The 27279-nt window shown below is 44.1% G+C and overlaps 1 protein-coding gene across 11 annotated transcripts in view; it reads right to left on the bottom strand.

The window, feature by feature from the left end:
* The window catches only part of NEDD4L (NEDD4 like E3 ubiquitin protein ligase), a 380166-nt gene that overhangs the window by 57195 nt on the left and 295692 nt on the right, over nucleotides 1-27279 (bottom strand). For 6 of the 11 annotated variants that reach the window (XM_070361948.1, XM_070361949.1, XM_070361950.1 and 3 more), the window contains 10 exons: nucleotides 22069-22130; nucleotides 21805-21907; nucleotides 19952-20118; nucleotides 14495-14627; nucleotides 13175-13351; nucleotides 10921-10995; nucleotides 9283-9342; nucleotides 4050-4181; nucleotides 3389-3508; nucleotides 2144-2341 (listed from right to left, as the gene is read on the bottom strand). In XM_070361948.1, coding sequence (XP_070218049.1) covers nucleotides 2144-2341; nucleotides 3389-3508; nucleotides 4050-4181; nucleotides 9283-9342; nucleotides 10921-10995; nucleotides 13175-13351; nucleotides 14495-14627; nucleotides 19952-20118; nucleotides 21805-21907; nucleotides 22069-22130 — 1227 coding nt within the window. The remainder of the gene's footprint in view (nucleotides 1-2143; nucleotides 2342-3388; nucleotides 3509-4049; nucleotides 4182-9282; nucleotides 9343-10920; nucleotides 10996-13174; nucleotides 13352-14494; nucleotides 14628-19951; nucleotides 20119-21804; nucleotides 21908-22068; nucleotides 22131-27279) is intronic. The other 5 variants (XM_070361951.1, XM_070361944.1, XM_070361945.1 and 2 more) reach the window with 3 other exon arrangements.

Here is a 27279-nt window from a genome sequence, read left to right as displayed (position 1 = left end):
CGCTGAGTGGGGAAGGGTGGTGACGGCTGGTGGAACTCTCTGTTGCTACCTTCAGGATTTTCATGACAGCAGCCGTGACAAAACGTTGTTTTAACAAATTGAAATTTGAAAATCAGTGAGTCACGAGTATCTGGTCGAAAGGGGCAATGGGAAATTCACACTGGGTTTCATTCAGCAACAATGCAGGCAATAAATAAAGAGGGTGCTATTTAAAAGCAAACCTGCCGAGCTGCGATTACACTGCAGTCATGGCGTGAAAGGCTGTGAAAAGGTTAGGGGATTTGATTACTAAGCTAGTTCAAATTACTAAAATCATAGCTTATGTTGGCAAGCCACAGTGGCTCCATATACTAATCCATCTACTTTTACAATATTCACCCCCTATTTCTGGAGCTCCCATTTCTGGCTGAGGAACTGAAATCCCAGCAATGCTGTAGCAAGTAGAAATGGGTTCAGTAGCAGGACTGCTTACAGGTTCTATGTCCCTGGGGCGGGGCGGGGGAAAAGACTTTAAAACCAATCTCTATCACTCTATTTTCCAAGGAGTTTCCTATCTATTACTCTCCTGTTGCCACAAACCCGTAATCTTATCTTCAGATGAAACTGCTATTTATTATACGTCTGAGAAGTAGTGATGAGTTTACCAAACGAATGCTACCAGATCTGAATTTTAAATTCTCTCTGCAGGTTATTCCTTTACTTCAAAATTGGAGTGGTTCTCACCAAGGGGTGTTGGGAAATGCCTGGGGGCTTCCGAGGTTTTCAGTATGATGGGTGGGGAAGGGGGCAGTGGCTATTAGGATTCGGCAGCAGGGGCCAAGGATGTTAAATGTCCTGCAGTAACAAGCACAGTCCTGCCCCGAGTGCTAAGAATGTCCTCGTGAAGACACACTGTACCATGATCCGTGAGATCTGAGAGAACCTAATCCAATTCTCAGGGGACTGAATTACCATCGTGCCATGGGCAGAGTGTAAATAAGGGACTGAATTACCATCGTGCCATGGGCAGAGTGTAAACGACAGTCCAGGCCACTTGGGCCCAGGTCTCTTCCTTCACATGACACTGCTGTTCTAGCAACTGGGTATATTTGGTGTCTTCTCTAGAAGTGGGAATTTAAAGCATGTGTTGACTCTTGGTCCAAGACCAAGGAGCCAGGGCCAGTGACAACCACCAAAACTCAACCGGATTTCACGTAATCACCAGTTCTAAACAGCAGTGCAGTACATACAAAGAGCAAGCCCAACTCCATTCCTGGATAGTCAGCTGGGGATATAAGGGCAGGAAGGAAAACAAACCTTCGGGAGCATCAGAAAGTCAGAAACCTGAGGACCCACTTCAGATTAGCTACTGGCCTAGAGATGAAACAGCAGAAAAACAGCACTGACTTTAAAAAGAACTCTATGCTACCTTCAATGAGCCACCACTGACTGCCCTGAAGAAAGAAGAGCGAACAGAGGAATGTAGAGATACGCGTACGGCCTTTTCATTAATCTCATTTTTCTCAAAGTTAATACAACACATATACTCTCCCTTGTGCATGATTCAGGGGTACAAGGACGAGCACTGTTATTAAGGAAAAAACTGCGACAAGATGATCACAAAAAAGAGATATCAAATTTACAAAGTCTCCTAACCCACGATTAAGAGAGTGTAATGTAGCAATGGAGTGTGAAATACTTATCTGATGCAAACTGTGAACGCTAAAAGGACACATCAAATAAAAATAAAGATGGGGAATGGCAACACAGATGCAAAAAAAAGGTGACGCAGAAAAATTCTTTGTAAAAAGATTGGAATTCCTAATAAAGTTACAGCATCCTAAGACAGGAAGCAGCAACATCAAAATTCCAGCAATATGGAGCACTACCTTTTTTTCCAAACTATGGTAAACTGTCAACAGTGGAGCTTCCCATGAGTCCTCTGAGGAAAAGGCATCAATACCCAGGGTGGCCGTGAGTCCGTGCCCGTAAATCACCCACTCCCACCAGCCCCTACATGCGGAGTTGAGGTGAAGGCTCAGGAGACCCTCAGGGGATATGCTATAGTGCTAGGAAATTTCTCAGCAAGCACCATGGGCACCGAGTCAGGGACGGATGCCAGACCTCGGGGCGAAAGTGGAGCTAGACAAAGCAGCGGCCTTACCCACGTCGTGGTCTTTGTGTTGTGGTCAATGAAGAAGGGCCGGCCGTTGGGCGCTATCCTCATCTCCCAGCCGGGCGGCAGGAAGCTCTGTGTGACTTTGTGTTGTGGTTTGGGGGAGTTGTAAGGTGATGGCTGTGGGGACTGTGGGTTGGAAAGGGTATCTTTCACAGCCCGACGTACGGGTGAGTCCTTGGCGCCCTAAGGAATAATAATGAGTGTTAGAACTCTCGTCACGCGCTGCTTCAGAGGGGTCAACACGTCCCCGGGGGTCAGGGAACGCTCCCCTCTCTGAAATGGGACCGGGGGAAACGCCTAAAAAAACCTGCGTCTGTCATCTGCTTACTTTAAAAACAATCTAACTGTGATGTTTCCTATTGGTTCAATACACAACAATATTAAGTGAGTATAACCACCCTCCTTTGATAGCTGCTCGGTACATAACCCCAGATACTTTTCGGTAGTAACCATTATGGATGGGGATTTTACAGAAGGTGGAGAAAAACGTGGCCCTGCTCTTAATGAGCTCACAGTCTAATGGAGACGGACTGGCAATTTCTGGAGCAGAAAAAGAAAAAGCTCTATCGATGGAGACCAGCACCTGGGAGGGCACAGTTGTTCACCAGGACACCCACATCGCAGCCTGGAGGAGGCATCGCCCTTTGCCACTCATCAACCTCCTAAACCCGGGCGCAGGGAGCCCGCAGCCATCTTTAAGATGCCCGTCACGTTTACAGCGTCAAAGGTTTGGTCTCCTGCCTTTGTGATATTAAGGGATGTTGCTAAGACCACACAAACGGGAGGGCGCAAAGCGGATGCCCAGCAGTGACTCAGAGATGCAGACACGCGTCAGAAACACGAGGCCCACACGATGGAAGACCCTACAGTAGGGAGGAAGGAAGAATGATCGAAGCGACAGCTGTGTGTAAAAACTCAGCGGAAGCACTGGGATTGGAAAGAGCTGCTGTGCGCGTCTCATGAGGTAACAGGCAGTGAGGAGCGGAACACAAGAATGGAGAGTTCGGAAGAGAGGAGCCCACGTCCAGCAGGGGCTCGCCGTGGCCGCGGCCCCGTGACAGTGAGAATCAGTGAGAGTCCAGGGATGGGAAGCATGGAGTGAGGCCGCAGCACGAGGACACCCCTCACCACGAACACAGCGACGGCCAGAGAGGGGGGCGGCCGCCCCGCGCCCCCGGCGGAGAGAAGAGGGGGTGAGGAGGGGTCAGGGGAGCCGAGTAGCCGTCTCACCTCCAGCGGGGCGGATAAAGTTACTGTTGGCGAGCTGAGGCTACGAGGCCGGCGGATCTGAGGCTCGATTAGGTGGTTGTTACTGTTTGTGGCGGATCCGGACGCGCCGTCTTCTGCGAGCTACGTTGGAGGCAAACACAAGTTAGCGGCGTGCGAGGCGCTCCCTGCGCGGGTGTGGACCCAGTGACAGCGCGGCCAGCGGTCACGAGAGGGCGCCTGTGGGAAGCGTGGAGGAGCCGACCCGGAACAACGGGGCGGGGCGAGGGATGGGGAAACACTCCAGGGAAGTAAGTGAATCACGAGCCGGCAGAAAAACCAGCCTCAGAGAAAAGGGGGGCTGGAGGGGCGCTACCCGCTGGGATCAACAGGCTCTTCCCTTGAAAATCTCTTTTGGTCACACACACACATATATATATATATATATATATATTTTTTTTTTTTTTTTTTTTTTTTTAATAAAATGGACCCTCTAGGGAGAGACTGAGTCAGGGACTGAATTCTTTCTTAGGCCAATACTATGTTTAAAGTAATGCATTTGCAAGAAAAGATCTTCTTTTGACATGGGTTCCGCAGAACGGTACCTAAAACTCGGGAACGCAGGGGTCGTGGACGTCTTGGCTTCTGAGCGCCTGTGACGGAAGCTGCAGGGCAAACCGCATACCTGCACGATAGGCCGAGTCCAAGTTGTGGTTCGATTGTTATGATTGACATAGTATGTGCGTCCCTTAGCATCTTTCCTCTCTTCCCAGCCCGAGGGCAGGCCCGGCGTGGTGTGTACATAGGCCACTGATGGCTGTTTGTGTAAGAAATCATCATTACTGAGTGTCCTGCATTTGCTTTTATCAGCTTCATAAAGTCATACATACCCCGAGGATTAGCTCTGCTAGACACAGTGAGTTAATTCTAGTGGTACCGGAAACACGAGTGTCCGGAAAACAGCAACAGGTTTCCAACAGCTTTAAACCCAGTGTGAAATGAACCCCCACCCAAGCTACAGGGTCAAAACCTCACAGGACCCAATTCCAGGCCACGCAGCCTCCAACATAGAGGGCTGCTGCCAATGTGATCATATGGAAAGAGAAGACGATGCCAGTTTGGTTTAGCTACCAAATTTTACTTCAAGCCACGTAGAGCTTAAAAGATGTTTCAAACTGTCAAACGTTATCGTCTCTGAGAGGGATGCTCTGAGTATCTCTTCCTCAATCTAGCTGCCACAGGGATGTTCTCCTAGCTTATCCCTAAATTCTTCAACACCTTAGGGCCCTTATACTATGTAACTTTCAGGGTCAGGGAGTGGGTGAGACATAGAGTCTGTTTTCTATGAGACCCCCTTTTATACTAGTGACCGACCAGAACATCTCAGCTGCCCCAACCCAGGAGGAGGCAGGCCAGAACTCCCAAGGAACCTGACGGTGAGGCTGTATTCTTCCCCATCTTCCCATGTGGGATTTGTTTCTTTAGAGGGTGAATGGAAGGCAGGCAGCTTCCAGGCTGAGAGAGAACGTCCGGCACTGAGGGACTAGATTTGGACACACCAAAGGAGTCGCTAAAGGAGTCCTGTGAGCTTCTGGCTTATAAGAAGCAGTCTGAAAATGCAGGCGGGATGGAGAAATACTGGGAAAGCAGGATGTCTCCATGACTCATGGAGGCCAAGAGAAGGATGTTTGAGGTCGGTGCTGCCCAGTAAGTCCTGCAGGTATGGACGCTGCATACAAGATCTGCAACTGGGGTAGGGGTGCTGCTCAGGAACAAGAAGCCTTGGCAGACATGGCTCTTGACAGAGTGTAAAAGAAACAAGAGGCCTAAATTCAGGAGTAATCTCTTACGTGTGGTTACAAAAGGGAGCCACTTCCTTTAGGGCCCATCTTCCCTAATTAGGATCTTCTGAACCTCCAGATGTTTCACCAGGTATATTTTGTTTGTTTGTTTGTTTAAAATATACTTTTTTAATTGAAGGATAATTGCTTTGCAGAAATCCGTTGGCTTCTGCCAAATATCAACATGAATCAGCCACGGGCATACATATGGTGTATTTTCTTGATGAGGTTGATGATGTTAACCTCTCAGCCCGGCTTCTCCCTGTGTCCATCCCATCTTTCGTGTTCACTACCAACAGTGCCTCCTGGTCCCCCAGTCCACTGCGAGACCTCGAACTGAAAAGCATGATCAGGGAGGCTGCTGTGGAATCTGGGGACTGCAGGCAAAGAGGCTTAATACTCCACCTCATGAATTCAACAGAACATTCCAAAAAAAAAAAAAAACATCAAAAACTGAGACCATGAAGTGGCTGCCTTAATACTTATTTCTAAAACACATTAACCCAGCAGGGCAAGTGTATCTGCACGACAACTTTGTGCTAAAACCTCAGCAACTATTTCTTGACATTATTCCAGATAAAGTCCCCAAGGCCCCATAATGGTAATTTCAAGACTCTGACAACGCAGCATCCTGAACTAGGTGCAGGGATACAACAAAAGTGGAAGGAACACCAGCACGCAGGCTTGACCCTTCTGTATTAAAGGCAGATGAACCTGTCTATGGCTGAAAGCTCTTTTCGCCCTCCTCCTCTCACTGTGGCACCAACATAAAAGAGCTGCTTCCAGGCTACTTTTTATCTGGGCGGTATGGCAATGGACTCTGCTGACTCGGGTGGAACCCGAGTTGCAACCTAAAAGTTAGTGGCCAATTAGTATTTTTGGCCAAATACACGTTATCAAGCGCTGACCTGTTGTTTACACGAGGACCAAGTGTGTTTTGGTTGAATGGAATACCAAGTGGAATTTGCTGCTTTCTTCCTCCTCGAGTTATTTTTTGGGGAGAGGCAATTAGATAAGCCTTTGGAAAACTCCATTCTGGAAACCTTAAGGATAGTTTTATAGTTATGGTATCCCTGGAAAGGACGTTTATGGGAAGGCTAATAAACAAAAATAACTGGGATGTGTCATGGATAATCTCTCAGGACTGAGGTCTAAGGCTGGGAGACTTCCAGCAGAGTCGTCCAGCAACCAGGTTACCTTCATAGAGCCACAGTTAACAGAACTAATCAGTTTATGGAAAAGTAGGAGTGTCGTAGAGAACATGGCATTTGAGTCACAGGTGCATTCTACCTTCTACGGAGAAGTGACTTGGCAACCTATAATCTAGTTCCACTGATGCAAGACGGTGTCATTAAAATGGCTCTTTATAGGTGTCTTTCCAAATGGCCCTGAAGAACAACCTGTGCAGACGACTCCATTTGTGACTCAAAACAACGCCTCCTGCAGCTGGGGAGAAGCGGGGCTCAGCTTCCATGGAGAGACCGTGGCAGTGGCCCAGCCTGCAGCCAATGTCAGAGTTTCCTGCAGTGTGTGTGCACACGTGTGTGTACGTTGTATGTGTGCACGCTGTGGTGTGTGGGGGTGTGTGCACGCGTGTGTGTGCATTTGTGTGTGTGCGTGTGTGCAGGCGTCTGTACTGCTCCTGCACACGTGCATCCCGTGCCACCTCAAGAAACAATAATGGGGAGACAACTGAAACGCAGCTGGTCAGCTGAACCCAGAATTTCACAGCACTCTGTCTGCATCTACCACTGTCTTTCACAATGTCAAGGAGCCATCTGACCACAGCTTCTGGGTGGCTCCATTGAGTTCATTAAAATGAAGCGCTCAATAATGCTAAAGCTGTAAAAGTTTCAAAACGCTTTTAAAGATGATAAACAGCTTGGTGCTATCACGTATCCTCAAGATTTGCTCAAACCCTGCCACACTTTAACCTCAGTGGAATATTAAGGGGATAACCACCCCCAAACTGTGCTATCCCTTTTCATTTGCTCTCACAGAGTGGACACTGGCTCAGCCAGCTGGACAGTGACACCACCGTGTATTCACTTGTCACATGTCAGAGCTGTGGGTCCGCAGGTGAGAATTGGGGCGTGCTGACTGTAACAGAGACGTGAAAGCCCTGCATGGAGAGAGAGCAACGCCGGGACGGGTAAGGCCACGGGACGAGCAGCTGCCGAGGGGCGGCGGCCGAGGGCTCATCTTTGCGGGAAACACAGTACTCTGGTGCGTTCACATCCCAGCATCACAATGTAACCAGTATTACGTAATAACCAGTATGTCCCAGGGAAATGACCCAAGTGAGTATCAAGTCGATTAAGTAATATGTATACGAGCTCTCCATTTTCCCCCCCTGTGTGTGCCTGCACCCACAGGTAGGTACATCTGTGAGAGCACAGAGGATGGAGGGGTGGGGAGTCCCAGGGTCGCTCCAGGCTGACACGGCACACTTGGGTGTTGGGGTGGACAGGGAGGAGGTATAAAAGATGGGAAAATCCATGGAGGAGATGGAATTGGAAAAGCAAAGGCTATTGGTAACAAGGGCTGGTGAGGGTGGGAAAAAAAACAACCCAGACATGACTGTTTCTCATGTAGTCACAAAGGAGGTTGGCTTACTTGACCCAAAAGATCACCAGGTATGCAGAAAGCCTGAGTAGATAAAACACTTATCTACCCGCTCTTTAAAGATAAGAAACAAAGACCAAACTGCTATTTTTAGCTCACTGCTGGGGGGAGGGGAGGGCACAGGCAAGAAGCGTCGCGGTGGGGCCATGAGGACCCCACTGGATGGGTGACCCTGCCCTGCCAGGTGCCTGGCCTGGGATGATCCGAGCTCAGTCCATCCTGTCACTGGACACCATCAGCTATCAGGACACTCACAGCAGGTCCCGAGGCCAATGAAGCGCATGACGGGGTAGATGCTCACTGGCCCCGCTTCCTGTTAAAACCATTTCATGAAGTGATCTCATCCACCTCGCAGCTCTACCCCCATGGAAATGACTAGTGCACAATAGGAAGCTCTCTAGGTCATCTGGAATTTCTTCAATTCTCCTGGAGGGTGAGCCTGGCCCACCCAACAGGCGCTCTTCACATCAATCACTGCGGCTGGATACCTTAAACTGGCCTGATTTTTGCTGACTGCCACTTCGATTTTCCAGGGTACCATGCTGAGCTGTCAACTCTAACAATGTAACTAGATTGCTCCTTTAAATCAACACCCTGCAGAAAACCAGCAATCGTATATGTATGTAAAGGTGTTCTTGAGTAATAAGCAGCTATAACAAACATACAAAGGTGAAACAACAAGGAAAATTCTTCAAACAGCCACAGCAGCACCAACCTTAAACTATAAGCTAGCCTGTGTTTAGGGATCAAGGAGAAAACTGGCGAGGCACACAGTCATGCGCTACCCACAAACATGAATAACAGGAATTATTTAAAATGAAGAGTACACTTGGCTTAAAAACACTTGGCTTAAAAGCACCGTTTTTTCCTTGATCCTTTCAATTTCTTAATTATACTTTCTCTCTCCTCCTGAATTATATTCATATATTCTCCTCCTGAATATCCATTGTTCATACCTTTGAACCTGTGAGTTGGGGGCCCTGGCAACAGAGAAAGGTCACTGGTTCCTGCTCGTGATACAGAACATCTGAGTCAGCCTTTGAAATGCAGCACTGGGAATGCATCACTGAAAATTCACATGTACAAGTGTGTGCAATCTCTGGGGCTTCCTTGATTTTCCTCCAACCAAAATATTTTACCCATGTCTTCTAAACACATGGGGGAAACTTATCAGGAGTACAAACACTAAAAGGCAGAAACAGGCTCTAAAAGGTTCAGATGAAAACTTAAAGCTTGACAGCTCTTAGAACTACATGGGACTAATTCGTTTTACCCAGTACCTTCAAGGAATGTGAAAGTGAGGTTTTATTAAAATAAGAAATGTGCAGCTCCGTGGCACATCAGAAGCTGCTCTTATCAAAACAAAGAGAAAAAACTGTATGTTTACCATTACCCAAATATTAAAACCGACCCACAGTTTTGCCAAGAATGTCTGAACGAGGTTGTCATTACCGTTGGCGCCTCACCACCAGTGACAGTTGATGAACGTGCTCTCCCAGCTGGGGCACTGGGCTGTTAAATGATAATTTACATCAGTGAAATGCATTCTGGGAGGCCGCCCACTGCTTACTGAATCAGCGATCAGAGCTGGTGCAGCTAGCAAGGCAGGTGACACGAATCAGAACCTCTGCAATCCACCCGGGACAAGCAGAGTGGAGCGACCACTGATGACCAGAAGGAAGCGAGGAACAGGGTCACCTGCCCACCCAGAGAAGGCTCAGGCTGCAGCCCTGATCTGGGTAAACGATGAACTGACAACCTCAACAATGTGAGATATCTTATGAAAAAATAAAGAAAGCACCACAATCGTGCCCCCACTGTTAAACAATTAGCAGATTCTTAAATCTGCTAATTTAAAGAATCTGCCAAACTCAAAATTCAAGAGGCCGCTGGTGATCAGTGAGTTCACAGTTTCATAGAGCACAAAGAAAAAGGGAAAAATCAATGGCTCTTTTGGCCAATACAACTGACAGTGATTTTTTAAAAGGAAAGAAAGCGCCATTAATTCATCAAGGACAATCACAGAATCATCTGAAGAGAATCCCACTGGCCCACCACAGCTGATTGTTCCGTTTTGGGGGGAGGCCTGCGCTGCATCCCAGAAAGGATACTCTTGTCAAGCTTCTGACCTACCAGCCCTTTCCATGTAGCCCACAACTGAATCTAATCTGTTCATCAGTTGACTAATGTATTTATTAATTCATTCTGTAAACATAAAAGACTTAAAAATCTAGGCAAAACACATCCTGTGAAGTTGAGCAGAAATGTATACAACAGGGAAGATGCCATGATTGCAAAAACTGTTAAGTGCAATCTTTCTTTCCCTTCAATTTCAGATGCAGTATTAGTGCTGATGATGATCAAGGATTTGTCATAATAATAAAAACTGGTCAAGGTCAAACATTAAGTTGAGCATGCTAAAAGCACATAACATTTTCTCCTCCAAAACAAGAAACAAATTTACATAAAATTCATTTTTAACGTGTACACTAATACCTCCCCAGGCAGTCCTGGTCTGCCTCCCAATCAGAACATTCATTTTAAGTCCTATATAATTATTAACACCCTTTACATGTCCATATTTGCTGCTAGCTATGAAAACTAGTGGGAAAGTGGAAACAAATTATAGCCAGGTCTTGAGTCAAGGGAGCTGTCTTTAAAGAGAAGCTACAGAAGCTCAGTGGGTTAAGAGTTAAGCCTGTTAGTAATGGAAAGGGCTCCTTTCTGCCCACCCAGAAGAGTTTTTCCTGTGTTCTGGAGATACAGGTCACTTGAATACAGCTTTGGGGACCAAATTAAGTTTTTAAAAAGGAACTGCTAATGTTTAGATCAAGTAGGCGTATCAGAATTGGCATTCACCTGGATGGACAAGCAAAGCAACGGGGTTTTTAGCATTTCCGAGACTCTGGTGGCAGTGGCGACTCTCTATACTGGAAATCCACTCTCCCTGGGCAATCTGCTAGGACATTTTAATGTCTCATGTGTATGGTAAGTAGATTTTGCACAGGAAAAACTCTTCCTTGGTAGCTCAGATGATTTTAAATAAAAGCCGAGAGAGCCAACTGGTGGCTGGAAATGAGTGTGGGTTACCGGCGGGAGGTGAGCCTGCTCCGCGACTGCGTCGGTGACACTGCAGGACCTCAGCCTGGAGGACGGCTCTCTCTGCTGCAGGAGGAAAGCGCACAGAGCATCAGGAACACACACGCTGAGAAACCAGTTTCCCTGGTTTAAAAAACTGACCGCTCAAGCCTACTGACTGCTCTTTAATATTAGAAGGTAATTCGATGAAACACCATAGTTTTGGAGTAATGAACATAATCCTCTAAGTCATCAAGTATCTTTCATTGTCATTCTCAAGTGTCTCGAGCGATAACAGCCAAAAATAAGAGGCCAAAACATGAAAGGGGATGCCACAGGTAATGCTGCTCCATTGATGGAAAAAGAAGCTTTGAGAAGCAGCCTCTGGGTAAATTCCAGTGGGACAGGAATAAAGGAAACGATACTAACCTAATAGTTATTAAACATTCATTGACTATTCTTATCACTGACAAAGAAGCAGTTGGATTCTATTTCTAGGGGAACTCACATATAATCTTAGGCTTCTTCTGAAGGGCTAGGGATTAATACTTTCAGCTTCTGAATGGAGATGAAGTTGTTCAGAACAGGAATGAAGGAAAATAGGTGAGGTTAAGCTAAAAAACAATCTAGAGATAATGTATAATATGTTCCTCTCACTTGTTTGCATAGGTCTATATGGCTTTACAAAAAACAGACTCACAGATCAGCAGCAGGTCACACCTGCAAGTCAGGGGTCAAATGAGCAAGAGGTCTGCACAGGGGACAAGTCTGCAGCATCTCCTCACTTCTAGTATTTTCCAGTGAGGAAAATGGGGTGAGGCAGAGACAGACTCTGGTGGTGCATGGCAGGCTTTTCAAGTCTTTCCACATGGTGAGCATGAAGGATTCATGCTTTAGTAAAAGTTCATGCTATTGTCCTTGAATACAGACTGATTCTGGCAAGCAAAACTGGACAAGAATCTCCTCTTTCCTAAATACTTAATAGTTGAACTGGACTCAACACAAAATAATTCTGTCACTTATACTTCCATCTTAAAGATATTTTATAAACTTAGAATGAAGGAGTTCCCTATTACAAGTCACTGAAATGATGGTTTTCACTTGGTAGACTAAAGGGATACCATTGTTACGGTTCTGGCAGCACTTACTCCCTTTTACAAGGTTTTAAATACATGACTTCCATGCTTATGCTGTTTCCACAGCAACAGTTTTATCAGTTCAAATACCCCATGTATGCAAACTCTTTGTTTCCCCCTGTCCCTTTAGTACTACATTTACATCTCAGAGTTATTTCTCTTTCTGAAAGATACTCATAGAATTTTAATACAAAAGCACATTAACTGAGTAGTCACTGTAACTCCTGATGGGGCCAAAGGTATCTTTTAAAATAAAAACACACAGCTGAAGGAGTGACAGTCTTGTGAGTACCTACTAACTTTTACATTTTATGCAGCCCTCCTGTTCGTTTACATGTGATTCGGCTGTAATGATGATTATTTTTCTAGGACGCCATTTTCAGCTGAGGGACTACCATCATTTACTGCAGTGCATCTGCTGGTTCAGTTTCTCGAGAAATACTGAGACTGCGTTGCTTCTCAATTTTATGTACAAGCAAGAATTTTCTATGGGCTTTTCCTGCAGTTTTGTGTTGTCAAACACAGGTCTTCATGGCTGATTCTGCTGACTCTCAATGGGGCTTAACCCCACCTCAAGTGTCTAGAATGAATCTGCTTGACAGCTGAGAACTCAAGTTCAAATGCTACGCTAGTGGCCGTGTCACAATTTCACAGCCTTTCTCTGGGACTTACAAGATGTCTTCTGTCTCCCATCCTAACCTGTCTTGGATGGATCACTTAACCATCATGCCTTCACCTGTGAAATGAGAATGATAAAGCACACAGAGTATGATGTATGAGATCAACGTGGAGGCCCAATGGCTCTCAGGTCCCACTGTGAAATACCAACTTGTGATGAAGGTACTGTTTCAGGAATCTTTTGCTGGGAAAAGAAATTCTACGAGATTAATGTTTAATAATACAGAAGTCATAGACGAGTTATCTATGAATCAAGAAAGCGCTTCACCTGCTTGGGCTATGTTTGGTATAGTTTTGCTTCTCCCATGGAAGAAGGAACTTGGAAAATGTCAGAATTATTTGGGGGCTAGGAGACCTTGGTTGTTATTTACAAACAAGATTCTCTGAAAAGTGACAACAACAAAAAAAATGATAAATATTCACTCAACTTCTCAAACAAGACCATGACTTACAATCAAAGACCCAAACTGCTCGCCGTTGGAGTCGGGAGTGACCTGCAGCCTTCTGCTCAGCTCCTCGGACAGCTCCTGGGGGCTCGTCCGGGACACGGGCGAGGCCGGTGGCGGGGGCAGCGCCAGGCTGAGCGAATCTCCGCTCATGTTCACTTCCTCTGAAATGGTCTCCCAAGGCTGCCGGGAAGAGACGCTGTGGTGAGTGCTGGAACGAGGGACCCTCTTGTCCCCGCCATGGTAATAGCCATCCTAACTGTCGTTCACATTGACTGAGGGTCTTCCCAGCATCCGTAAGGAAGATAAGGCTCCCAGCCTGATTAACAGATGAGGAAACTGAGGCTGAGGGAGTAACTGGTACCAGGGAACAGTGATCCAAGCAGGCCTGGCTCCAGGGGCTGTGCTCTCAACCCCTTTGTAACAGCACCTCTCTGAGCACTGGCTTGCTTCTAGACTCGATACTACCTGCACGGGTTAAAAAATATCCTCAGGAATTTACCATTTTCATGAATTTTCTTTTACTCTAACCATTGAGGATTCACAATGAAAATACCAGAGATGCTATAAACTGTTAGTAAGCACTGGTATCAATTAACTTTTCATGAATTTAATACGGCATCATCCATTTTGCTTTTCCAGTTTTGATCACTGGAACATTTTGTGAATGATCTGCCTAACATAAGAATGGATTTCCAATAAGTAAACCGAGTTGTTAAGGCAGTACTGAAGTTACGGCAATTACTAATTTCTTGTTCAATTTATACACATTTTCCCCAGAGATCTGCCATAAGCATTTAAGGGTGAACTTATGAACATTTATGTTCACCCCAATTTGTATTTTCTTGGTAATAACCTATTTCACCATGTCAAAACTACTCAAAATTATATTTGGTACCCAAAGAAGTTACAGGGCAGGGTTCCATCAACTGCTCAAAGATGATTACCATGTTGCTGTTTAATAAGATATGTTTAGACTATGGGGAAAAATAAAAGTATAAAGTGAAAATATATTAATTAAGTGCTAAAAAATGTCATGCACTTTCGTAGTGATGTAAATTATGCATGCTCGAAGATGGCCTCTAGAAGCACTTTCTAAGTTAGTAAATACCCCAATGGTCCTCAACTAGCTAGCCGACTGTGCTCTTTTCCTTCAGACAGCCTTTACTGAGACAACATCGGGAGCCCACAGACAGGGGGTGCTATAGGGGTGAGCAGGCGGGGCCGCACCTCAGGGCCCTCCCCGCCCTGGAGCCCGCGGACAGGGGGCGCTGTCGGGGGCTAAGCAGGCGGGGATCTGCAGGGAGTGAGCAGGCGGGGCCGCACCTCGGGGCCCTCCCCGCCCTCGCTGGGCTCTGGCTCCAGGTCCTCGCTGATATGTCTGCGCGAGCGGAAGCGGCGATGCGCGGCCTCCTGGTTGATCTGCCGGATGTTGCTGTCGGACTCGGACGACACGTCCCTGGGCGCACACGGAGCGAGGGGGCGAGACAGAGAACCGGTGTTGATACCTGGCCCTTCAACCCAAGCCCGACACTCACCCAGGGCCCGACATGGAACACGACGTCAGTGCTCTCCCGTTCAACCCTGAGAATCAGCTGGCCACTCAAAGGAGAACCTGCCAACATCTCTTGGCTGGAGTATACTTCCAGGTCGGCTTCATTGAAATAAACACAGTTTTTAAATGCCTCTGCCACAATATTTTTGAGTATCTTTCAGGGATATACTGTAGCAGTACTTTATGGTGTTTAAGAAAGATGAGAAATCAAAGTCCTCCATCCAGCTGCCCCATGAGAAGCGAGGCTTTCTGAAGGAGAATGACAGGCGAGCTCACACTGGTGGCCAGTTAGTGGCGACCCCTCAAGGAGTCCAGCAATGACAAGGCCCCAACTTTTGGTCATCAGCAATCAACCAGTAAGTACGGTGTCTGGAGGACACGTTCCGGATTCAACATGAACTTTTTCAGCCACTGTGGCTTTCATCTTGACAGAACCTCACAATCACGACATTTTTTAAACTCACTTTTAAACTCCCTTTAAACTCTATTTTAAAATTCACACAAACATCAGGCAATTACCTCCCAAATCAACTAGGATCTGAAGAACACTGTAACTTCATAGTCTTTTTTTTTTTGTCATGTAACTCTTAATTTAGGATTTGAAAAGCACTGATTCCGTCTTTAAAACTTCTGCAGTAAATTACAGGCAATTCTCCTTTGGGAGAAATATTACTTGGAGGCTTTTAAAGTAGAGGTTTAAATGTCAAAATGTTTTTCAGAGAAAACGCTTACAGACTCTTTCAATAAGACACCATGATGTTGCAAATTAATATTTCACAGTAGCTGAAAACATTATTTCAGATTAACTGAAATCCAGTATTAATCAAAGGCCCTCATTATCGATTCTCCTTAAAACACAGGTTTTAAGACATTCTAATGCAGTCTCAGACATGCTATCTTCCCCCAAAAGAGCCTACTGGGCCCTGTAACAGTGAACAGCCTGCGATAAGCAGCACTATTTGCAAATAAATAGGTGACTCTTTATCACCAGCTTCTAAGAGTCTGAATAGTTCCACCAAAAATCTTCACAAGTTTTAGCTTTACTGGTAAAGTGACAGTAAGAGGTTGGCTTCTATTTAATCCATATTAAATCAATAACTCTTAATAAAGATCTAAATGACGTTTTGCTGTGTGTACACAACCGATACATAAATTCTTAAAACCTCTCAGAAATACCTATTTTGCATATTTTATAGCTGTATTAAACTATATCTGAAAAAAATGACATAATTAAGGCCACAAAGAAGCTAATTAAAATCAAGGGACACACAAGTATACTAATACAATTTATGAAACTATCAAAACAGAATGATAAAAAAGTAACACTCTCTTAGATATGTTCGAGAATATAATATTATCTTTAGGATTTTACATGGCTACAGTGGTTTTTACAGGATATTCAATTCAATTTCACTTTATAATGGCTTTATTTAAAAACACTATATATAAAAGTTGTATGAAAATTTTATATCTTCACTTGAAATATCAGTTGTCACTTAGTCAACAGCACATGCATGTTCTGGGTTGTAACACTTGAATTGTTACAGGGATTTCGGAGACATTGAGGAAAATAAGGTTTAATATTACTGTATCTGCATTTTCTCTCTGAGAAGTATATAAAATTCTATTATTCTGAAAAGGTTTTTTTTTTTTTTTAAGGGGTGTTTAAAGTCAATTATGTTAATCCTCCTTATCCAACATGCTCAAATAATTAGTAATCAGTGTGAACTAGAAACAACTAAAAAGCATAAAGAAGAAAGACACCTCTGATTCTGAAATTCCAAGTCTGGGCTTTTTTATGGTCTTTAGTGACGAAATGAAAATATTCATACAAGTGAGGCCTTTGGCCCTTAATTAAGCAATTGAATGAGAGGGTTGACGAAACTGACAGGAAGTTTAAATGGTCACTAATGGGAAAATGAACTTTAAAAATAGGTCTGAGCTGACAAAACAGAAACATGATTTTACTGCGGGCAGGGAAAAAAAACCTAAGGAGTGGCTCTTTCAATTTTCTTCATTCATTAATTTCACATATATATTTTTCATTTGACTGTCACAGGAAATATACAAATTAATAAAGACAAGAAAAACCATACATTTATCAAATTCAGTGCCAGTTAAGATCAGTGTATCAGATCATTTACATCCTATCAGTGACTGTCAGTGACAAATGATGACCTGAGTCATCAAGAGATGATTAAATGATTGCTAAGATGGGAGAAGTAGAGTGGTTTAGAAAGAAGTACTAAAAAAGAGTTAAAATGAGTGTTTCACAAGTTCATCTTCATTTATAATCTTAATACGATTCCTTCATCATGTTTTTGAACTTCTGCTTTTAACAGTAAAAAGTTTATGGTTTACATTTAAATAGGACAAGGACAAATCTAAAATTAAAGGTGTTTTAAAAAGCCACTATCTGACCTGAGAGGCCTGGGGGAGTGTTCCGTGGTCACCTTCCGTCCTAATCTCTGCATCCAGTACCCGACAGTTCACTAAACCACGCATCTGATACCCACTTTCAGAAACGACTCATCTGCAGTCACTCATTCAGTTAAAAGCTCCTACTTTGTGTCAGGTGCTAGGGGTTGATCTGTGAAGAGGAAACCACAGTCCCTGCTCACACAGGCAGTAAGAGAATTATGTGCTCTGTGTCCTCGTGGGAAAGCGTCCAGCTTTGCCTCTGAAGGTTGCTGGGGGGAGGGGCACATTCTGGTTTTGTGTTTTTGGAGGGGACTGAGAGGCAGCAGACCCACAGGGCTCAGGAGAGAAAGTCCTCAAGGGCAGCCTGCGTGATCAGACGCTCTGTGTTGATGACCGTGGGCGGCAAGAGGCAGGGAGGGCAGGACCCTGTGAGAACAGCCTGAGGGCACCGGGGAGCCGAGGAGGACTTGGTAGGGCCTGAAGTCTGGGTAAGCAAACTGGGTAAGCACTGAGACTCCCCAGGAGGGCCACCATTCTCTGTAAAATGCAACCATCACTTCATTATCTGACTTCCTCGGGTCAGATATAGCCTTTGAATAAAGACACTTGTTAATATCCGCCCCCGCCCCCATCCCTGGAATGCTTATAGGATTCTGTGAAAACTGATTTATGAAAAAAAAATCATTTTTCAATTAAAACAACATTTTAAAATCATCTGGAGGGCTTGAGGGCTCTGGTCAAGCCAAATCAAGTTAAGGACAAAGAACCTCAAATTCTCAAACGGTTCAACAGGAGGTTATCATGGAAACCAACCCTTTTCCCTCATCTGAGTCTTCTCTTGCTTTCTAGACGTCGTTCCTGATGGGAAAGAGGCAGCCGGTAAGTTGCACCCAGAGCTCTGCAAATGTCCCTTCCGGTGAGCCGGCTGTGCAGACCATCACGTCACTGCCATCTCCCTAAACTACACGTGAACCTGAACTTGGAAGAACCACAGTTTCCCAATTTGTTTCTGGACTCCTGAGGAGCCAGCATTTACATAAGTTACAGCTTCTGTTTTGGTTCAGTTCTACAGGACACTGAAGGTGGTGTGTTTAAAAAAACGTATGAAGTGTTCCCTAGGGATTTCTCCATTAGCTTCACCACTCTCTGAGGCAGAGAAAGTAAAAACTGTTCCCACTTACCCCCCAAACAGAGACTTCGGTCTGCGTAATTATTCATGACAGTGAACATTTCTCTCTATATATCTTGGTTATTAGTCTCTGTGAGCTCCTAGTGGTCACTTTGTTTTTTTTATAGAGATCACATGACACTAGGGTCCCCATAAAGTGTTATTTTCAGATACTGATCTTTAACAAAGGTAGATAAAGGTACTTTGCTCAGGGTGTTGCTACCAAGAATCTTGATCACTACATGTAACCAAGTCCAAGGTGGTTACTTTTTTTCTTAAACTACAAATAACTAGAATAGTCAAATGACTTAAAACAGTTTTTAACAGCTTTGGTCATTGATTAAAGGGAAATAGTAAAAACAAATAAATTAATTAAAAAACCAACGAAACCATTTCCATTTATATTTCTATGTGGAAAAAATTATTACAAAGAAGAGTTTGACATCATCTGGATGTTGGGATACTATGCCGTCCCGGCAGCAATGAGCTGGTGCTCATGCTAGGTGGTCCAAAGCTGCCCACGGGCACCTGACATTAACGAGAACCCACTCAGGGGCTTAGGAAGGACTGGCCTTCACTGTTGCAGGTTCTGCAAGCTTTTCCTCTAAATCAAACACCACCTAGACTAGACTTCTTGGCAACCCTTCCCACCCCCCAGTCTTATGCAGACTACCGCTGCCACTTCTAAAGACAAAAGGGTTATTGACAACACCATCCATCATCTCGCTAACACTTGTTCAAAAACCATCGTCAGCAAATTTCCTTCAGAGTCTGGGTTAAAGAGAAAATTATCTCACCTGATATACTTGCCTGTATACTGAAAATTATACAATTTACTGATAATTACTTCCTTGTCTTGTCTGCCGGGGAGCTCACCTTTTTTAGGATAGCCTTTTCCTTTTACATTTTTAGTACTTGTTTTTGTCTTTTATTGTATATTAATAGTTTTAGGTCTTGCTCTATACTATCATTTAAAAGCAAGCTGCTTCAAATCCTTTTTTACAGTCATGAGGTTTAATTAGTGTTTGCTATTATTAAACCAAAAACTGTCCAGTGAACAAAATAATAATCAATTCACTGTGTCCCTGAGGCTGGCAAGGGACTAGAACGAGGAGTATTACAAACTGTGAGTTAGCAACCCTCCCACCTGCTTCTAATGATATCACGGGGGTGATCTATAAATTTCTCAAAAAGGGGAAAAAAAAAAGTTTTGAGAGGGTTTCTAAATCAAATAATTATGGAATAAAACTCCAAAAAGTTAAAGAGGAAATGGTACAGTCAGTATGTTTGCTGAAACTGAAGAAGGGAGCAGAGATGTAATCACCATGCATTAAGCTAAACCTAAGAAAAATGACCTTGGTTTTACATCTCATAAATCTACATAAAGATGACATGCAAAATAAATTAGTGCATATTCACAGCAGGAGACCATGATACGGAGGCCAGAGCTTCTTTATAACCTGATAGGTTCTGGTAGGTTCTCACACCCTCTACGTACACCAAGAGGACTCCCGCCGCAATGCACAATCACGGGCTTCCACTGAAGGAAGACGCGCTTCCCAGCTTTGTGCACAGGGCTGCTGTGTGGGCACCTGTCTGCAGAGCGTGGGGACGGCTCGCGACCACGGACGGCACTCACATGAGGCTGGGCCGGTGCCACTGGGTGGTCCGGTTGTTGTGGTTGACGTAGTACGTGCGGCCCAGGTTGTCCACCTTCTCTTCCCACCCGGGGGGCAGCGGAGGCGGGGGCAGCTCCTCCTGGTGCTGAGAAGCCGAGTCATTGGAGTCAACGACTTCCCACCCGGGCTGTGGGGCAGAAGAGAGGGAGGGGCGTCAGGCTGGTTCGCTGGTTCCAGGGCATCCGTGCCCTGCGTCCTGGCTCCTGTGGGCTCCGGCAGTGGCTTCATGCGCCATGTTTCAAGAAATTCTCAAAACAAGGCGGAAAAAATGTCAATTCGAAGAGAGTCACAAAAATGCTCTGAGCCATGGCCAACGAACTGCACTGCCCTCCCCAAGGACAGTGGTGCGGGTCGTGACATGGACAGGGATCCAAGCAGCCCCTCACGTTACCTAAGTCCCATTACACTCTTTCATAGTTCATGTTTGTTATTTTGACCTGATGGCCTCTGGGGCTGTACAAAGCCATGCCAATCATATGGGTCACGCTACAGCTGTCGTCTTTTCAACACCTCCGGAAGGTAGGAGGGAGCTGGGAAGATGAGCCTCACAGCACGTGCGTTCTTGCAGATGCCATGGACAGGCCACCAGGAGGCCTGGGGCACTCTTGCTCCCCAGGGAGGACCACGGGAAGGTGGCCCCTGGAGGAGGGGGAGCTCCCTGATGCCCCTCTAGGGAGGACTAGCACGCACAGCAGCCAGGAACAGCCTGGAAGCTGCCTCTTCCTACTTGGCCATTCCCCACCTGCTGCCGCCGCGTCAGCAGCCTTCACAGTCCCCGAGTCAGAGGTACTCTTTTGCAACACATATTTTCGGCATTAAGTATTCCTTCCTGACATCCCCTAGTAAAGTCACTGGAAAATTAACTAATTCACAGTTGGAAGGCTGGAGGAGTGTTAAAAAAAAAAAAAAATTCCTTGGATTTGAGATAAAAATGTGTGGATGTGCTTATGAAATCTTAACAGTCAAGACTACCTACCACCCACTTCAGTCCTTCTCCCAGAGACAGATGAAAGCCTGCACATGAAATACTGCTTGGAAATAGGACCTCTGGGTCTGGGGGGGTGGGTGCAGTTACTTGCCCATAATGCATTATTCACACACCATGTATATGCAACAGCTGCAAACAGATGTGCAAATAGGCCACAGAGAGGTCTCGTGAACGGACATTCTTGGAACACGAGAATGTGTCTAATGAAGCAGCACCGTCTGGAGCCTGTGCTGCGAAGGTCCGATAGGACCCATGGTAGACGTATGTGACAGCAAAGTTAAAAAGTGGTGTTTTCTATTTTAACTTGCCAAGAGGGAACAAAAGAAACTTCCCCTGGAAAGCTAACTGCGGAACGGCCTATCTAGAGGAGAGCGTTTCTAATGCATGCGCTCACCTGCAGGCCAAGCGAGTGAGAGACTTGGAACAGCCTCTACATCATTCACCCACTTTGAAGCAATTCCAAGTGCTACAGGGAATTTATTAAGCGCTGAAAGTCCAAAGAAATAAGAAAATTAAATATGTGGGGGAGAATTTCACACAGTGGTGGGGCTGTTAATAGAACAGGGGTTAGAGCAGTTCATAAAAAGACACCTCTTCGATGATTTGTGTTATAAGGTAAAATGAAAAGCTTACCTTTTTTGTTTTTTTGTTTTTTTGGTAAAAGCAAAATATTGGTAGATCCATGGAAGATGCAAATTCATGAACACATTTAAGTTCCTTCATATTTATAAACATTTAGTTCCTTAAATTATAAAACCTTCATGTAAAATATCCACATGCTCTTACGGAAGGAAAACAAACCACGGCCCGGAGTGCCTGGCTTACCTCCATCTCATCCCGCTGCTCACTGTTCTCTTCATCTTGGCCTCCGTTTTTGGGCATATAGGCCATTTTCAATCGCAAAAATCCCTTAACCCGAGATTTATGACTGCATGATGGAAGAAAAATTTGTTACAAAGGATGTGACTTGGTTTGACACTTCATATTTATGATGCTTTAAACAGATGTAATCAGTTAATATGTTGAAATCTTCCTCAGAGAAAACCAAGGCCAAAGCATAAAGAATGACTTGCAGCCTAAAAGCCTCACCTTCTTGGCCGGAGGAGAAAGTCCTTAAATGTGTAGGGTCGCTCCATGGTTGGGTCTTCTGTCTAAAGGAAGAAAAAGTAAGTTTCGGTGCTCCCAAGGGTCTCGTATGTCGCGTCCACCCACCTGGACTACCGAGAACCCACCTGCATGCTTTAGAATGTGCTCGGCAAAGACAGAGCTGGCTCCTCAGACAGTGCTGACAATTAATCACACACTTCATAGGTCACAGAACTTATCTCCTTAAGACCCGCTAGATGTCACTATCAACACCCATTTTTTAGAAGCCAACCCCAGCCTTCCACAAATTTACAAAATTATAGCTGTTACTGCCAAGTGTAATTTCTAACTGCTGGGTGCAGGCCTCAATCTCATGCTGCTGATTAACTCTGGAGAACCAGGGGTCACTGGTGCCTGCCTGCCTGTCCCTTGTGATTCAAGAAATCTAAGAGTGAGGTTAACAGGAAAATATGCAAGATCAATCTGTGAATGCAATTTTATTTTACTTTTAACATTAAAATATGTCCTCAGCCTCAGATAACTGAAAGAGCATCTCCTCCACAGAGACTGTCCTAGGCAGCATCATCCATCAGCCTTTTGCTGGTGCTTATTTCAAGAAGCTATGAATGTAATTGTGGTATTTATTCATTTAAAACAGAAATTAGTATTTTGTTGTACAAAATCAGAGGTCAAAGCAAGTAGGAAAAAAAATGTTCCTATCTCATTAATTTAAAAATACACCAAGTGGGCTTTATTCCAGGGATGCAAGGATTCTTCAGTATTCACAAATCAATCAAAGTGATATAGCATATTAACAAACTGAAAGATAAAAACCATATGATTATCTCAATAGATGCAGAGAAAGCCTTTGACAAAATTCAACACCCATTTATGATAAAAAGTCTCCAGAAACCAGGCACAGAAGGACCATACCTTAACATAATAAAAGCCATATATGACAAACCCACAGCAAACATTACCCTCAATGGCAAAAAATTGAAAGCATTTCCTCTAAAATCAGGAATAAGGCAAGGCTGCCCACTCTCACCACTACTATGCAACATAATTTTGGAAGTCCTAGCCACAGCAATCAGAGAAGAAAAAGAAATAAAAGAAATCCAGATTGGAAAAGCAGAAGTAGAACTGTTTGCAGATGACATGATCCTCTACATAGAAAACCCTAAAGACACCACCGGAAAATTACTAGAGCTAATCAATGAGTATACTGAAGTTGCAGGTTATAAAATTAATAGACAGAAATCCCTTGCATTCTTATACACCAACAATGAAAAAACAGAAAGAGAAATTAAGGAAACAATCCCATTCACCACTGTAATGAAAAGAATAAAATACTTAGGAATAAATTTACCTAAAGAAACAAAAGACCTATATATAGAAAACTATAAAACACTGATGAAAGAAATCAAAGAGGACACAAATAGACGGGGAATGTAGCATGTTTGTGGATTGGAAGAATCAATATAGTGAAAATGAGTATACTACCCAAAGCAATCTATAGATTCAATGCAATCCCTATCAAGCCACCAATGGTATTTTTCACAGAACTAGAACAAATAATTTCACAATTTGTATGGAAACACAAAAAACTTCAAATAGCCAAAGTAACCTTGAGAAAGAACGGAACTGGAGGAATCAAGCTTTCTGACTTCAGACTGTACGACAATGCTACTGTCATCAAGACAGTATGGTACTGGCACAAAGAGAAATATAGATCAATGAAACAAAATAGAAAGCCCAGAGATAAATCCACGCTCCTATGAACACCTCATCTTTGACAAAGGAGGCAAAAATAGACAGTGGAGAAACGACAACCTCTTTAACAAGTGGTGCTGGGAAAACTGGTCAATCACGTGTAAAAGAATGAAACTAGAAAATTTCTAACGCCATATACAAAGACTCGAAATGGGTTAAAGATCTAAATATAAGACCAGAAACTATAAAACTCTTAAGAGGAAAACATAGGCAGAACACTCTCTGACATAAACCACAGCAGGATGCTCTATGACCCACCTCCCAGAATAATGGAAATAAAAACAAAAATTAGCAAATGGAACCTAATTAAACTTAAAAATTTATGCACAACAAAGGAAACTATAGGCAAGGTGAAAAGGCAGCCTTCAGAATGGGAGAAAATAATAGCAACTGAAACAACTAACAAAGGATTAAACTCCAAAATGTACAAGCAGCTCAATACCAGAAAAACAAACCCCCCAATCAACATGTGGACCAAAGAACTAAACAGGCATTTCTCCAAAGAAGACATACAGGTGGCTAACAAACACGTGAAAAGATGCCCAACATTGCTCATTATTAGAGAAATGCAAATCAAAACCACAATGAAGGATCATCTCACGCTGGTCAGAATGGTCGTCATCAAAAGGTCTACAGACAATAAATGCTGGAGAGAATGTGGAGAAAAGGGAACCCTCTTACACTGTTGGTGGGAATGCAAACTGGGATAGCCACTATGGAGAACAAGGTGGAGATTCCTTAAAAAACTGGAAACAGAACTCCTATACAGCTGAGGAAATACACACTGCACACACACACCGAGGAAACAAGAACTGAAAGAGACACATATCCCCCAGTGTTCACTGCAGCACTGTTTACAATGGCCGGACAAGGAGACAACCCAGATGCCCACTGGCAGACGGATGGATGATGAGGCCGTGGTGCACGTACACAGTGGTATCACTCAGCCATAAAAAAGAACACATTCCAGTCAGTTCCAACGAGGGGGATGAAACTGGAGCCTATTATACACAGTGAAGTAAGCCAGAAAGAGAAACACCAGTATAGTATATTAACACACATATATGAAACTTGTAAAGATGGTAACGACAATCCTATATGAAAGGCAGCAAAAGAGACACAGATGTAAAGAATAGAGAGTTTCTGACTATGTGGGGGAAGGCGAGGGTAGGATGATTTGAGAGAATAGCATTGAAACATGTATATTACGATATGTAAAACAGATGACCAATGCAAGTTCGATGCATGAAGCAGGACACTCAAAGCCAGTGCTCTGGAACAACCCAGGGGGACGGGGTGAGGAGGGAGGCGGGAGGCGGGTTCCGGATGGGGGACACATGTGCACCTGTGGCTGATTCATGTTGATGTATGGCAGAAACCACCACAATGTTGTAATGTAATTAGCCTCCAATTAAAATAAACTAATTAAAAAATTATGTAGTAAGGGTAAACCACAAGTTATAATATTTTCTAGAATTACTATGTAGACTTTTATATACCTTGCAGCCTGAGTTGGATGTAATTGTGTGTAAGAGCAGGGACAGATCTAGGTTCAAAGCCTGGTTATAGCGCTAATAACGCTGTTGCTTACTCTCTTTTAACTTCAGTTTCTTTGTCTATAAAATGGAAATGTTCATGCTTATTATTAGAATGTTGTGACGCTTGAGTGAGTCAATGTATGTAAATCCACAGTGACTGGTATGTTCAAACATAGCAACTATTATCAGTAGGAATAAAACTAATATTTTTATTGAAATATATATAATAATTTTATTAAAAAAATAAAAATATTACATGCAGTAAAACTTCAAATACCTAGGCTCCTTAATTAAACACAATTTAAAATACCTTTGCAGCAAGAGGGACACACCACAGCAAAATGATTTATTATAAATCAGAAGGGCATGTGTGTGCATTTATATTTGTAATATTATCTTCTATATCATTCTCTGCTTTAAACTTTCAATGGCCTCCTATTCTGCTTATAATAAGCTGAAAATTCTTCCTTATGGACCTACGAGGTTAAACGTGGTCTGGTTCTTCACTATCTCTCATCTCATTGGGAACCAGTCTCTGTATTCACCCCCGACTCCACTGGGAGACGGTGAAGGACAGGGAAGCCTGTGGTGCAGTCCCTGGGGTCACAGAGTCAGACATGACTGAGCGACTGAACCATCACCACCCCTCCTGACCTCATCTGTCCTGCATGCATGTCGTCTAACCCCTCCCTCACAGGTCCTTCTGCTGGACATCCCTGACTTCAGACGGCCACGGCGGTCTCCATTTTGCCATCCAAGTCCAGAATCCCAAGTCACATCCTCAGACTTCGCATCCTAAGTCACCATCACAGCCTCCCTTTCTCATCTTCAATTGTCCCAATTTAATTCCACTGTTTTATGTATTTATGCTTATTTATGTATCTACCAGTTTATCATCCTATCACCTGCAGAATACTACCTTGTAAGATCAGAGACTTGGATTTGCCTGCCACTGTATTCTTGGCGCCAAGAGCACTGTCTGGCACAAAGGAAGCACGAAGTAGCTGATTAATTCACCTGATCTCCAGTAAACTGCTAAGGCCACAAAAATCCATCCCCACTAAGCAAAGTCAGCTATATTCTCAAGACTTTTTTCTGAAGTTAGACACACACACACACACCCCCCAAGTCAGAGCTTACAGGGACTCTAAAAACAGAACTGTCCATACACTACACAGTTTAAATGACAAACACCACACAGACTTAAGAAGTAGACATCCCAGGTCTGTGCTCTGGCTTTGCTACCTACAAAGCCACGTGGCCAAGGGCAAAGTCTTTACTTCTCTGTGCCTCAGTGCCCTCATCCATGGAGTGGGGCGGTAACAGGAGCTTATAGAATTGTCACAATTAAATCGATCAACTGAGCTGGTCCATAAAAAGTCCTCACAAGGGTTCCTGGCACACTTAACAAATGTCAGCCATTATCATCATCAGCCAATTCTACATTTTCATGTCACTTGTGAACACTATCAATGCAGTGCTCTGCAATAAAGACAGGGCATTAGAAGATGAGAATTCACCTCCATGGAAATTCTCCAGCATGAACAAGATGGTCATCTCTGACAACAGGATTCTTCCTGGCACTATTCAGTTCCTGCTGGATCCCAGTCCCTGGAGAAACGCCCAGGGAAGACTCCCTGAGAGTGTTGCTGGGAGAAAGCCATCTCAAACAGCTTGATGCTAACAGCACCAGTGGCCAAAATAGATGCTTCTACCGCCTACCCCAGGCCACGAGCATTCAAAAAAAATCTTTTGGTTACACAGCAATTTCACCTTATAAAGATTTATTGCTTTAAACAGAACTGCAGTTACTTGACATATATGTAAATGTGAAAAATAACTTTGTGGGCAAGTGGAAGGGAATGGCCTTATCAGGACCCTAGACTCAAAAGAGGGATGCAAT

Source organism: Bos mutus, chromosome 24, assembly GCF_027580195.1.
Source record: "Bos mutus isolate GX-2022 chromosome 24, NWIPB_WYAK_1.1, whole genome shotgun sequence".
In the NCBI taxonomy this organism is placed as follows: domain Eukaryota; kingdom Metazoa; phylum Chordata; class Mammalia; order Artiodactyla; family Bovidae; genus Bos; species Bos mutus.
The sequence above is the reverse complement of the archived record's forward strand: the minus strand, read 5'-3'. Positions and strand labels throughout refer to the sequence as shown.